Source organism: Artemia franciscana, chromosome 17 (genome assembly GCF_032884065.1).
Source record: "Artemia franciscana chromosome 17, ASM3288406v1, whole genome shotgun sequence".
Classification (NCBI taxonomy): domain Eukaryota; kingdom Metazoa; phylum Arthropoda; class Branchiopoda; order Anostraca; family Artemiidae; genus Artemia; species Artemia franciscana.
The window spans coordinates 25,557,473-25,571,093 of NC_088879.1; the positions used below are offsets into that span (position 1 = coordinate 25,557,473).

At 36.3% G+C, this 13,621-nt stretch overlaps 1 protein-coding gene across 6 annotated transcripts in view; it reads left to right on the top strand.

Annotated features, from left to right (window-relative positions):
• The window catches only part of LOC136038062 (uncharacterized), an 87,504-nt gene that overhangs the window by 45,797 nt on the left and 28,086 nt on the right, over positions 1-13,621 (top strand). The window contains exon 1 of one of the 6 annotated variants that reach the window (XM_065721018.1): positions 1,766-1,864. The exons of the other annotated variants lie outside the window; for them this stretch is intronic. Coding sequence (XP_065577090.1) covers positions 1,784-1,864 — 81 coding nt within the window. The 5' untranslated portion in view covers positions 1,766-1,783. Of the gene's footprint in view, positions 1-1,765; positions 1,865-13,621 lie in introns of those variants that run through there. 6 annotated transcript variants of the gene reach the window in all.

Consider the following 13,621-nt stretch of genomic DNA (forward strand, 5'->3'; position numbering starts at 1 on the left):
CTAGCAAAAATTTTATAATGGTTGGTTAAAAGAAGGATTAGAAGAAGGCACATGTACTTCAAGCCGCGGGTTACCCTGATAGTTATTTCTAAGTTATATCCAAAATTCTATGGTAAGATTGAGGGGTCACCCACTTTCCGCCACTTGGTGTTATTTTGGAGTGCCACATATGCCACCAGGCTTGGTAGAGCTCTGCCACGCCATTTTTCATGATCATTTTCTATTATATTGTGTTTACTTTCACCATTAGTGGGCTATTTTGAAACATAAAAATTGTTATTATACCAATTTTTCCACTGAGGCTAACTTTTAGTAGCTGAATTTAACTAAGCAAAGTCAGTCTCAAAGCGCTTTCATAGCAGCAAAAATTGGAGTTTTTTCTTATTTTAAGCAGTGGCAAGCTAATGCATTGCCTTAATTATGAACCGCGTGCCTTCTATGTGTTTTTCAAAGAATGGGGGGGGGGATTGGAGAAAATTCAGAGGGGACTCATTTTCTGGGAAACGAACTTTAAATCTCCTTTTTTAAGCATCTTTAGTAATTAGACGGCAGTGGGCCTCTTGTGCCCTTTTCTAGTACCCAACGCCCTTGTAATCTCTTAAGACATCTGGTAAAAGTTTTGAGATGATTATTTTTATCAAAATAATTTAAAAGTTCAATAAATATATCTTCGGCCTGACCCACCAGCCTCTAGGACAGTGATTCTCAACCGGTTTGGACCATGTCCCACCCAGATATTTCTTAAATTCTGATGCTCCCTTTTCCCCCCGTGGTATTTAATTTTTGTTTTTTCAAAATTTTATGTGTATTCACCTTAAGGATGCTTAAAAGGCATTGAACTGGGGATCTTTTCAGGTCGACCTCTACGCATATTTTATACAAATGAGAAATATTGTCTGAGTACAACACCTTTTATATGATATACGACGACATTGCAATACTATTATTTATCTTTTTTGCTCTTTAAATGCATATGAATGTGACGTCATTCGCATGAAAAATGTTTTTTCTTTTGCAAAATTAAGGCTCTAAATTATAGTTAACCAAAGGATGCAGGTCCTGCCCGTGACCCACCAAAATATTGCCATGTCCCACCGGTGGGGCATGTGCCCCATGTTGTGAATCACGGCTCTAGGATGAGAGCTGTTAACTATGCCAACTGTTTATAAATCGGTTTCATTATGAAGGAGGGGGGGCTGCCTGATTTTGATTGTCCAATTGGTTTGAAACTTCCAGTAATTGTTCGTTGGGCCAAAAGGACTACGCTCTTTTGAATAGGAAGCCCTAGAAATGAACAAAAACTTGTGTTCCTGATCTGCTTGATACTTATATAAAAAATCCTTGGATAAAGATGAGCCTGATGTACCACAAAATTTATACAGAGGTACGACCCTCCCCTACAGGAAAAAATGGTCAAAAAATGAACAATTTTTCTTCGGCTCGAAAGTCGCCTTGCGACTTGCAAAAAATTTTCTTAGTGCCTTGCGCCACCTGGACCTCAGTGTAGGATGAAACTACTACCACTTCTAACAACTAGCTGCAGCACCAAGCCGCCTGAGGCCAGCACAGCTATATATGCTCCTCCTCCATCCCAATCTATTCAACGCTTCCTAGTTTCGTAGATGACGAAATTTTCTTGAAGTGATAAGAAGCATATTACTTTCAACTTTGATCCCTGATCGAGCCATCGTACCATTGACGCATTGTTTACAGTGCAAAAAATTAATTTCTTTATCATTTTCATGCTGATAATTATCTTAGTACTAAATTAGGAACTGAAAGTATGAGATATATAATCCTTGGAATTAAACAACACTACTCCTTTTGGAAAAAAGTGAATTTTCCCAAACGAATATACACCAAAGTAAGAATGAAGTTATTACAGTTTATGCTGTTGACAAATCATTGTATCTCGAATCAAACAATCATATGCCAATGGATGTAGTTGACAAGTTTTTAAGTATTTCAGGCCGTTCTAGTCTTAGCATAATCAAATCATTCTAACAGGAGTAGTTTAGCAGATTCGGAGACAATGGAGGGGTAGATAAAAAGTCATCACCAAGAAGCTTGTTTTGCTGGCTGAGCCCATCCCACCAAAATAAATCAAAATAAAATCCTTCAGGGAGTCCTATAAACCAATAATCTCACTAGTCAATTTTTGAAATTATGATATCGTCCATTAAAGTCCACCTCGAGTTTGGACCTTAAAATCAGGACAGATAACAGAAAAAACTTTATTAAATCCAAAAATTATGCTCGCAGAAAACACGTACTCTACACCGATAGCTCATTTGTCATTATACCTCCTAAATTGAGTTTTCGGCTTCTTAATAGTTTTTTACATTAAAGATTGATTCTAAAAGGCTGTTGAAGGGCATCTTCTATTCGTAGCGATCTTATGAAGCCGATCGAGGATTCATCCGTAATCCTACATTGGAAACAGGTGATGGAATATTTTTTCAAGAATTATATTTTTTCTAAAATTTTGTGTAGGAAAATCCGGTATCTCTCCCGTAGTCCTCTTGTTTTGGATGCTTTCTCTAAAAAAGATAAATAAAGCTCACAACACCCCTATTGTGCTAAAATAACACCCTTACCCATCCTTGAGTTTTATTGCCGGAAATTTTAAGGTATTTCTTTCAGAAATTACAGATATTAACAATAAATAGCTAGATTTGCAGGTCTATGTCTTTGCGCCAGCGCGCGCAAGGAGGTTTTGATGCAGGAAATAACGTAGTATAAAAACCCTATGCAATTGTTTATTCGTATCAGTTAAAGTTCGGCATTAGTTATAAGATGATGTTTAGCGGAAGAATAACAGTAGTAAGTACTGAATGCAAAGAGATACCAAGTTGAAGATCACCATCAAGGCCTTGGGCTGTTGTTCGAAATCGGAATTACCGGTCAAAACTGGTTTTATTTCGTAACCCTTTTATATTTTTTTTCTTAGCTTCCGATTTCATTCTGTCATTGTCACCACGAGAGCAATGACGATTCTAGGTTAATTATCCCCTATCCGGAAAATTTCAGATGGACAAACTCCTTATTTAAAATAAGGGTACTTGTTAATTATGCCAAAAAAACTCAAGAAGTGAAGTTAGGTTAATCATAATGAAATATACCTAAATGTGATACTTTATTCACAAAATTTTTGAAAGTAGACCGCCCAGAACGCATTATGTTATACCTATCTAATGTAACCTACCCACCTCTACATATGTTTAATTAAAAGACTAAGCTAATTATAACCGAATGCGAAAGACAAATGGCTTTTCTCAGATCACACAAATCAAACTTCTTGAGCGTTTTCAGGATATTTAACAAGTATCGAATTAAGAAATCAAATTATTTTATTAACCTTCTTATCCTGTTATACTAACTCAACACCCAGCCCCCAAAAGCTAAAAAAAAGAATTGAAAGGCATAGAAATATAAAATAATCCTGTGGGGTATTCCATAAAATATGTTCTATCTGTGTTTTGGATTATGGGTAGAATATTCCAGAATCCCTTCCTTTCTTATTTTTTTATTTGTCTTTTCTTCCCTTTGGCCGCTCAATTTTGCTTATTGGGCGAATTTTTTGAAGGGTAATTGTCTATGGAGGTGCATTTTCCGTGAGGGGAATAACCCGAGTACCAGCGATGACTTAGTAAAGGTTTATTTGCTCTCCAAGCATTTTTCTACCGGGTTCTTCATATATTTGATGAAATCCATAATCCTGTTCTAACAATTAAACTCCGCCAACCGTCTGGAGCTAAACGGAAAGCAGGTCATCCCCTTTCGGGGTGGCAGGATGTAAAGAAAGGTTTAAAGGGAATGAAAATTTCCTGGGAGGTTTTAAAGAGGGAAGTCTTGAATATATTAGGATGGAGGAGGAGCCAGCGTAGCTGTGGTCGCCTCAGGCGTCTGGGTGCTGCGGTGACTTGTAGGTAGTAGTAGTAGTCGTAGTTCTTCATATAGAATGTAATTTCTTACAAACTTAGGAGGTGGCTCTGTAGACTAGGAGTTTAGGTTTTAGTACCCTTTTAAAGACCGGGAGTGTTTGTAGAGTAAACGGCTCTCCTCTCTTGGTTTTGCTTTCCATGGCCGAACACATAACTTCCCGTAGCGTTGAAACACATTTTGGAATAGCCATTTGCTCAGAATAGGGGGAAAGTAAAATAAACACGCCTCTAGGAATAACATGATACGCGCAACTCTAAGGTTAGCATCCGGAAATTGTACAACTGACCCATTCTTAACAGATGGATTTAGTAGAAAAAGTGGGTATCTTGCAGCTTGTTTCACTGAAAATTTTGCAAATAATTTAAATATTTATGATTTGAATTATAAATTGGGTCCGTTACACGTCGAGCCTTTAACACTCCATGTTTTCCTCAAGCACCAACACCTGATTTGCCCCCAGGTGCTTCTTTTACCCACTGTATAAAAGCAAATTTTTGGGGTGACCATTTTGTCCAGAATGCAAATTGCACATCATTCGTGAATAGTGTTTAAAGTTAAAGGCGTGTACATTGCACCTTTTTTGAAACGAAATCGTACAGGGATTTCCTATATAGAAGTGTTGACACCCTTCCTGGGATTACCAGGCTAGGTGGCGATCAGAAAGAGCTAAGCCCACTCCACAAAGAGCTACCAAACTGGGAAAATTTTCATCAGTGATATTACAATATCATTCTCTACGGATCACAATAAGTTACTGGACTTGGTATATTATGATCAGCCTAGACAAAAAAGGAGTTGCGATATACTCGATGACATGAAATCCACCATAGGTATCCTGAACCAGGCCAAAAGGCGTTACGGTATTTGAAGGCGTTACGGAATATTTTCTATAACTGACATTTCTACCTCCGGTTTGAAACTTACAGGGACAATTCCTTGGGCAAGAGGATCTCAAAGCACATGTAATTTTTGCCAAGAGGGTATGAGTGAACAAAATATGTTTTGGGGGTCATGTCGTCACGAAACAAATCTTGTCAATTGCATGTAGTTTGAAACAGAAGATACTTTCTGTCTGATTGGCTTGAAACTTGCAGGACATGTACCCGGACCCAAGGAGATTCTAAAACACAAATCGTTTTCTCCAAAAGACCTCAAGTAAACGAAACACGTTTTTGCTGCCAGATTGGCTCAAAGCTTGCAGGAAATTTTCTGGATCAACTGATTTTCAACAGACAATTTTTTAAGGGCGTAATTACACCACATTTTTAGGGTCACATCGGCTTTAAACTTACCAGGCATGTAGAACTACATAATTTCAAATTTGAAAAACATTGGTAAATAACCGGGAAGCTTTTGAATGGTCCCAGTCTTGTCGTTCTAGGTTTCCAACCGATGTAAGTCTTAAAGGTGGGGGAATTTCGATGAAGTGGTTTGAAAACGACTTCTGACAGTAAAAAACGAGTTGTTGAAGATATTCGTTGATATAGTCATTGAAAACTATCTGACTGTAAAAAATGAGCTTATCTAAGGTGCAGATTGACCTTAGATCTGCACCTTAGCAAACTGCAAACTGCACCTGGTGGGCAGTTTGTAGCTTTTTTTTTTTTAAACTAGATTCACGTAATGATTTTTGATCAGTATACCCGAAGAGTCATAGTGTGTCTATAGACTCTCAAATCACACCTCCCTCTTGCCAAGTTTTCAGCAGAAACGTACATCAGTTTTCATGCTCGGTTGGCTCAAAACTGAAGAAACAAGTATGTTGTGCCAATGGGATATGGTATTGGGACACAAGGGGTATAGTTTTAGATGAATTAGTTTTAAAAAGCTTTTCAAAAAAGAAGTTTTTCAAACACAAATAAGGAGCTGCATTGAATCGAAGACGAGCACAAATAAAATCAAAGAATGGGTCATACTTAAAACGAACAGTAATCACTATCAATGAACAAATGAAACCCAAAACAAACAGTACAATAAATGGTCAAGCAAACTTAAAACGAAAAGAAATTACCACAAGCGGCCGGAGGGTCATTTGCCCTTTAATGAAAACATTTTGTATTACGAGTAGCGGGTTTTTGTTTGTCATAACAGCAACAGAACAACAGCAAGAAATTGTATATCAAGATTAACAAATAAGAATGACGCTACCTGTGCCACTCCCTCCTTCTCAAAACCTCTAAACTGCTTGAACTTCACCTGCACTCCATTGAAAACGGTAGGCTATTATTTTCAAAAATAGCATTTTATTTGTCAAAATAATACCAACGAAATACTAACAATATTCAACGATACCAACGAAAAAAAAGAAGAAAAAAACACCATATTAGCTAAGACTACCGAAAAGACCTAATGAAAGTAGACTGGCTGTTTAATTTATACTGATTAATTTGACCCAAGGAAGTCCCAGTGACCGTCCGTCCGTGACTGCCCCTTTCTGGAAAAGTAGGATTTTTTTGTTTTTCCTTTAGTGGTTTTAGAGTTTTCAAACACGTTAAATTATATCGAAATTGCACCTCTTTTTTGGGAGTTCAAGTCCTATTTCTAAAATTATGTAAATATCCATGTCCTAATAGCTTATGATGAACGACTTTGAAATTAGTACGCTTTACATCTGGTATTTAGAAGCATAATTAGTAAATTTTATTGGTATATATATTTAAACAAAATTCCGTTTTATTTTTGAAGATTCAGTTTCTATTGACAAGGTCTTCACTTACAGTTTGTTGCTACGAATCGTTTGATCTTTCGTAGGGAGGAAGGCTACGACTCCATTCCTTAGCCCCCGTTTTTACATTCAAATTGAATATTCAACACTGCTTTGAGAATGATAATCATCCCTGGAAAACTGTACAAATATTTATTAGGAGGCAGGGGCGAACCCAGGGGGGATAACGGGAATACATACCTCCCGAAATTTGGGAAATTTGTCATGCAGGGTCGGCACTCTTATAGATCAGGCTGCTGCCAAGTAAGCCACGTAATACAATTAACTTCATTTAAATCAGTTATAGTCAAAACCCATTTTACCAACAGGCTAAAAACCCGGGTTGGAACCTGATTTCTTTGAACATGTTCAGCTTGTTATCTCTTACAACCCCCCGCACCTATAGTGGCGTAGTGGGCTAAAATTTCTGTACGAGTAGGCATCTGAATGTAATATTTTATAGTACAAGGAAAAACATTTAATTGCCACAAGGTACTGAACGCATTTAATATGCATTTAGCGTTTAATATACTATAAGGAGGCTAAAGGTTTAATTCTATTTATATAATTAAAATTAAAAAAGTAAAATTCTTTTTTATAATAAATAAAATTGAATAAAGCGAATTTGAATATTGTAGTTTTTATTTTCATTTCAATGCTGTAATGACTGGAAAAGAGAATATTTGTAATATAATTCGCTTTCAATGAAGCGCCAATGACGCAGTAGGCTTTAGATTTATACAGTTAGGGAAGGAGGTATTAGCTAAATTCTTGTTTCTAGCGAAACTAAATTTGTCGTGAACGGTTTTGGGAAGAAATAAGATTAAACTAAATATTTGATGTATAATGATATCCGCTGTTGAAAAGCCCATCATTTCAAAATTTAATTTTACTGCAATTTCATTTTTATTTTCAATATTGTAATAAGTTTAAGAAAATATTTGGGCAAAATTCTAGTTAATTGACTTATTGCTATCTCAGAAAGGGTTTAGGTTAGGAAAATGAAACTTTTAAGGAAGGTAACATCCTGGGAAGGTATTTTACAGTACCCATCTCCACTTCTTCTCCTTCTACTTGCTTTTTCTCTGCCTTTAATTCTGAAAATGCAATTCCTGTTATTTGAGTAGAATTTTGAGCCATATCAATGTTTTTTTTTTTTTTTTTAATTTAGGAAATGTATTTGCATATTTTTAAAACCTTATAAAATGGGATTGAGGGAAGTTGTGAAGCTGAAAACAATTTTGTTGTACTTCAGTTAAGCAGAAGATCTATTTTGCAAGGTTTCACTTTTATAACACACATATTTTTGAAGTTCATCAAATGTCAGGGCCCTCTAGAGGGAGAAGGAGTGGATGTGGGTACTTCAAAATACCTTCCCAGGACATACTTTAGCCTGTAGACCCATCCCTGAAAGTTTCATTTTCCTAACCTAAACCCTTTCCAAGATAGCAAGAAGTCAATTAACTAGAATTTTACCAATATTTGTAATATAATTCATTTTCAGTCAAGTGCCAATGACGCAGTAGGTTTTAGACTTTTATAGTTAGGGAAGAACGCAGTACCCATACTCTTCTTGGAATTGGTTTTTGTTCGTTTCCATCTTGTTTGGCATATTTAATTAAAGCGTTTTTCGTTTTAAGGCTTGTTTATTCATTTACATTAGTATGTTTATTTGCTTTGATTGTTTATTTAATTTCTGTTCCTTTTGGGTTTCATTTATGCTACAATAGCAAAATGGTTTTGCTCGTTTTGAGCTTGATTTGCATATTCAATTTTAGCTGAACTCGTTTTAAGATTGATTTATTCATTTATATTAGTACAACAAAGAATAGAAACGAAAGTAATGCGAAACCGGAAGAATGGAACATCAAGAACAGTACAAGAAGAGATAAGAAAACTAGAAACAATATTTTTTTTAAAGAAAACCAAAACAATTAACCCCCCTCCCCCTCCCGCACAAAAAAGAAAAACAAATGTACTTGAGCTACTTCAACCCCATCCAGGTAATAAGAGTCCAGTCTAATGTAGGTTAGATTTCAATTACTTTTAGTTTTATTGACGAGCAATTCTGATTTTCCCCTTCTCTTTTTCTCTTGATTAAATAAAAAAAACACTTTTTTTTAACTGAAAGCAAGGAGCAACATTAAAACTTAAAACGAACAGAAATTACCCCGTATATGAAAGGGGCTTTTCCTCCTTAACCCCCTGCTCTTTACGCTAAAGTTTGACTCTTTCTCTTAACTCTACTTTTTAAAGCAGTACAAAACCTAAGCGTTAAGAGCGGGGGGGGGGGTCAAGGAGGAAAAGCCCCTTTCATATACGGAGTAATTTCTGTTCGTTTTAAGTTTTAATGTTGCTTCTTACTTTCAGTTAAAAAACTTGTTTTTTTATTTAATTTCTGAACGTTTTTGAATTAATGCAAGTTTTGATTTTGGGTCTCCGCACATAAATAATGGAAATGAAATTTGCATATTATTTAATTTGCATTATGACACACCATCAACAAAAAGAGCTTCTTTTTTAATTAGATTTTTTACACCAGCTATCTGGAATTCAATCCCCTTGGAAATCCGAAACTCAAATAACCTTATTACCTTCAAGCGAGCAGCGAAGGGTCGTTCAGAAATACTGTTTAGATTTGAATATCGTGCGGTCCTCCTCTTTTCTTTTCTTTTTCTTTTTTTTCTTTTCTTTCTCTTCGTCACCCCCCTATTTTTTCTCTTTTTTGATGAATCCAGTTGATTCGTTGTTTCTGTTAGTTGATTGTTTAATTATTCTTTAGTTAAGTTTCTGCCCTAGTCAAGCACTTTTGTGCTTTCCTGGCAGATTATGTACATGTAATTATGTGTTTTTGTTTAAATATATATATAATTGAATTGAATTAATTTTTTTATGGCTAAATGGCTTTCTCATAGTTTTAACTGGAAGATTTTGAGAAAAAAGGAGCGGGAAAGGAGGTCTAGTTGCCCTCCAATTTTTTGATTACTTAAAAAGGCAACTAGAACTTTTAATTTTTTACGAACGTTTTAATTCGTAAAAAATATACATAATTTACGAATTAACTTCCATAACGAACTTCTATTATCGTACGTTTTTATTACGTATATGAGGGGGTTCACCCCTCGTCAATACCTCGCTCTTTACACTAAAACTTGAATTTTTTCCCAATTCCTTAAGAATGACCCCTGAATCACAAAGGCCGTAGACTAAATAGTTGAAATTACTAAAAATACTTCAGCGTAAAGAGGGAGGTATTACGAGAAGGTGAATCCCTCATATGCGTAATAATTTTTGTTCGTTTTAAGTTTTAATGCTGCTCCTTACTTTCATTTGAAAAAAACTTTTCATATTTATTTTTTCATAGTTTTTTTTAAATAATGCTAGAAGGTCCTGAATCCCCTTCATTGAAATTTTCTTCTCCCATGACGAATTCCTCCATGGAAAGATCCTCCAATGTAACCCCCCTCAACTTCTCCCCCTCAAACCAAAAAATCCCCCTGAAAGCGTCTGTACACTTCCCAATAGCCATTAGTATATGTAAACAACGGTCAAAGTTTGTAACTTGCAGCCCCTCCCACGGGGACTGTGGGGGAGTAATTCGTCCCCAAAGACAGCTATTAGGTTTTTCGACTATGGTGAACAAAATGGCTATCTCAGAATTTCGATCCGGTGGCTTTGGGGAAAAAATGAGCGCGGGAGGGGCCCTAGGTGCCTTCCAATTTTTTGTCACTGAAAAATAGTACTAAAACTTCTAATTTCCGTTAGAATGAGCCCTCTCGCGACATTCTAGGACCACTGAGTCGACACGATCACCCCTTGGAAAAAAAAACAACAACAAAACAAATAAACCCGCATCCGTGATCTGCCTTCTGACAAAAAATGCGAAATTCCACATTTTTGTAGATAGTAGCTTGAAACTTCTACAATAGGGTTCTCTGATACGCTGAATCTGATGGCGTGATTTTCGTTAAGATTGTAATACTCTTAGGGGATATTTCCCCCTATTTTCTAAAATAATGCAAATTTTCTCAGCCTCGTAACTTTTGATGGGTAAGACTAAATTTGATGAAACTTATATATTTAAAATCAGATTAAAATGCGATTCTTTTGATGTGAATATTGGTATCAAAATTCCGTTTTTTAGAGTTTCGATTGCTATTGAGCCGGGTCGCTCCTTACTACAGTTCTTTTCCATGAACTGTTTGATTTCGCTCGAGAATCCGCTCTTGAGCAGCTGCATGACGTCGCTTCTTTTTTGCCTTGTATGAAAGAAAAGTTTAGGCAAGGAGTTTGCCTTGCAAACCGATCTGGGTGATGGACCTAGCGTGTCCGTGGAGTATCTTCTCGAAATGCTATATAAGGACCTAAAACAAGGCACTAAACGACTCTTTATCCTCGCGGATTGGGACCGAACCAAAGACAGGCTACCCTTCGTTTCATCGACACGATTCTCCGTTCTTCAAAATTTGGAACTAGAAGACAGGATGACTTATTAACGACATAAGCCTGATACCACCAACATCAATAACTACCGGTACGTCATCCACAAATATTCGGTCCTTGTATAAATAAATCCAGAAAATACTGATGGTCTTTATAACTGGTTTACACTTGAGCCGTTGAATCCTAAGTTTCTCGAAGCTGGAGAAATGGGACATTCAGCTGTGAGAACTTTGGCAGAGTAAATAATCCAGAAAAACGAACACTGAAATAATTATTTGCTTAAGAAGGAAGTCATAACCAAACTTCGCTCAGTTCACAACGTACTCCTGGTCCTTCCACGTAAAACAGGCAATTCTTTCAAGAGAACTATTGGCTTTACAAAGTTTAGTAAAAAGGAAAAACGAGAATATGTACCGGAGTTACGGAAGGATAGTTCAAATAGGGAGCCATCAGTTTTGTATCCCGACTCCCTTCCCGCAGTATTTGCCTCTGCAAAAGAAAAACCGGTAATTAGGAAGAAGCATGTCTGCTGAAAAATATTGAACAGCAGTTGGCAATGCTAAATATGTAACCCTTAAGCCTTTTAATCACCTAAAAAGCTTGCAATAGAAACATATAAAAATATACCATAACCTGCAACAGTTCAGAAGCTAATTAAACAATGTGATTATACGAATGGAATTTGGATTTGTCTCCTAAAAGTGTGACGCAAGAATGACGTCCACCACCTAATCTTTCGATTTGATGCCGTTTTCTTGCAGGGACATAGGCACCCAAATGAGCCATGCTTGAGTTTAGGGTTGTCAATATACACTCTTTCCATGTATTTTTCATCCTTCATATCCAATTGCACTCTTTCACTCGAAGGAGGAGAAAATCACTCTTTTTACCAATTTTTAGCTAAAATCACTCCCTTTTCAATCATTTACGAAATAGAAAGAGAGATAAAAACTTCAAATTAAATTATTTGAGTTCAAAATATAAAGCTGCTAGCCCGTATGATCTATGTAATCTCTGCCTTGTCCCAGTTCTCCAGTCACCTTTCTAGCTATTCTAACCATTTAAGAAGAAGCAGATTAAGTGGATCAAAGTCAAATTAACAAGTCGAAAATCAGACTTAATAAAAGAAATCAAAAGCGAAGCGACGACCAAAACCAACTTTTTCTATATCGACTCTCAAACCGATAAAATTCTGCAAAGACTTCATGGACCATTTTAAAATTTGAATTTGGCCCCTCAGGACTTGTGATAAAATAAAAATCTTAATATTTATTGATTAATATTTACTCGAAGAAATAACAATCTTATATTACCAGCCAGAGGCCCAAGAATTTGTTTTGGATGGGGCTCATAGTGTAAAAATGACAGAACGTGTGTAAATTATGGAAATGTGGGGTAAAATTCTAGTTCATGGGCTTCTAACATATTTGGGAAGTAGTAGAGCTAGGTGAATGAAACTTTCGGGAATAAATCCAGTGACAAAAATGTACCCTGGAAAGATATTGCTGACCAACAATGTTGACCCTCTCCTTATTTCTAGGGTTTAGAAGGTTGAACACGTGGCAGGCTCTGCTAATGGTGAAAACTTAGAGCATTTTCTCTGCGGGTCTGAAACTGTAACTTGTTATTATTTGAAAATGATGTAAGAGTGATCAGAGTGATAACGCCCTGATCCATTCATCAGTAAAATAACAGAGACTGTACCTAAGCTACCCTACTGTAAACTAAGAAACTCTGACTTAAATGGTCATTGGTTACCCAAGCCTGGTTTCTTTTTTGCTATTAAAAAAAATTCTCAACTGAAAGTAAGGAGCAACATTAAAACTCGAAACGAACAAAAATTATTCCGTATATGAAGGGGTTGCTCTCGTCCTAGCTCTTAACACTGTTCACACGAGGGCTATGCCCCGCTCTTCACGCTAAAGTTTTCTACACTTTCGGAAAAGCTTCCAATTTTAGTTAAACGACCCTTATGTTACCTGAGTTGTTCTTAAAAAGTTGGGACAAACAGCCAGAGTTTAGCGTAAAGAACAAGGTATTGAGGAGGGGGCAACCCCTTCATATACGGAGTAATTTCTGTTCGTTTTGAACACGTTGCTCCTTATTTTCAGTTGAAATATTCAACTCATTTATATTTTCAGTTAAATATTCAATGATTCAAAATTCTGTTTTTTAGTGTTTCGATTACTATTGAGCTGTTGAGTTTCGGTAACTGTTTGATAGTGTAGTTATAGTAGTATATCTGTAAAAAATACTATTGTCACCCCTACTGCTGCCATCTATTCCACTATAGTCATAACAAATACTACAGTCTTACAAGCCCAAACGTGTTTAACCGGTTGTAATTTTCAGCCACAGTTACCGTGAACAACACACAAGTCGAGGAAAACGGCACTTATGGCAAGCGTTACCAAGCAGTAGGAAAAGTTTCTATGGAAATTTAAAATAACGTCCAAACGTGTTTAACCGGTTTTATTTTTAACCTTGAGATAACAACCCTCGTTTACTCCTTCCCATCTCTCTAGGGAA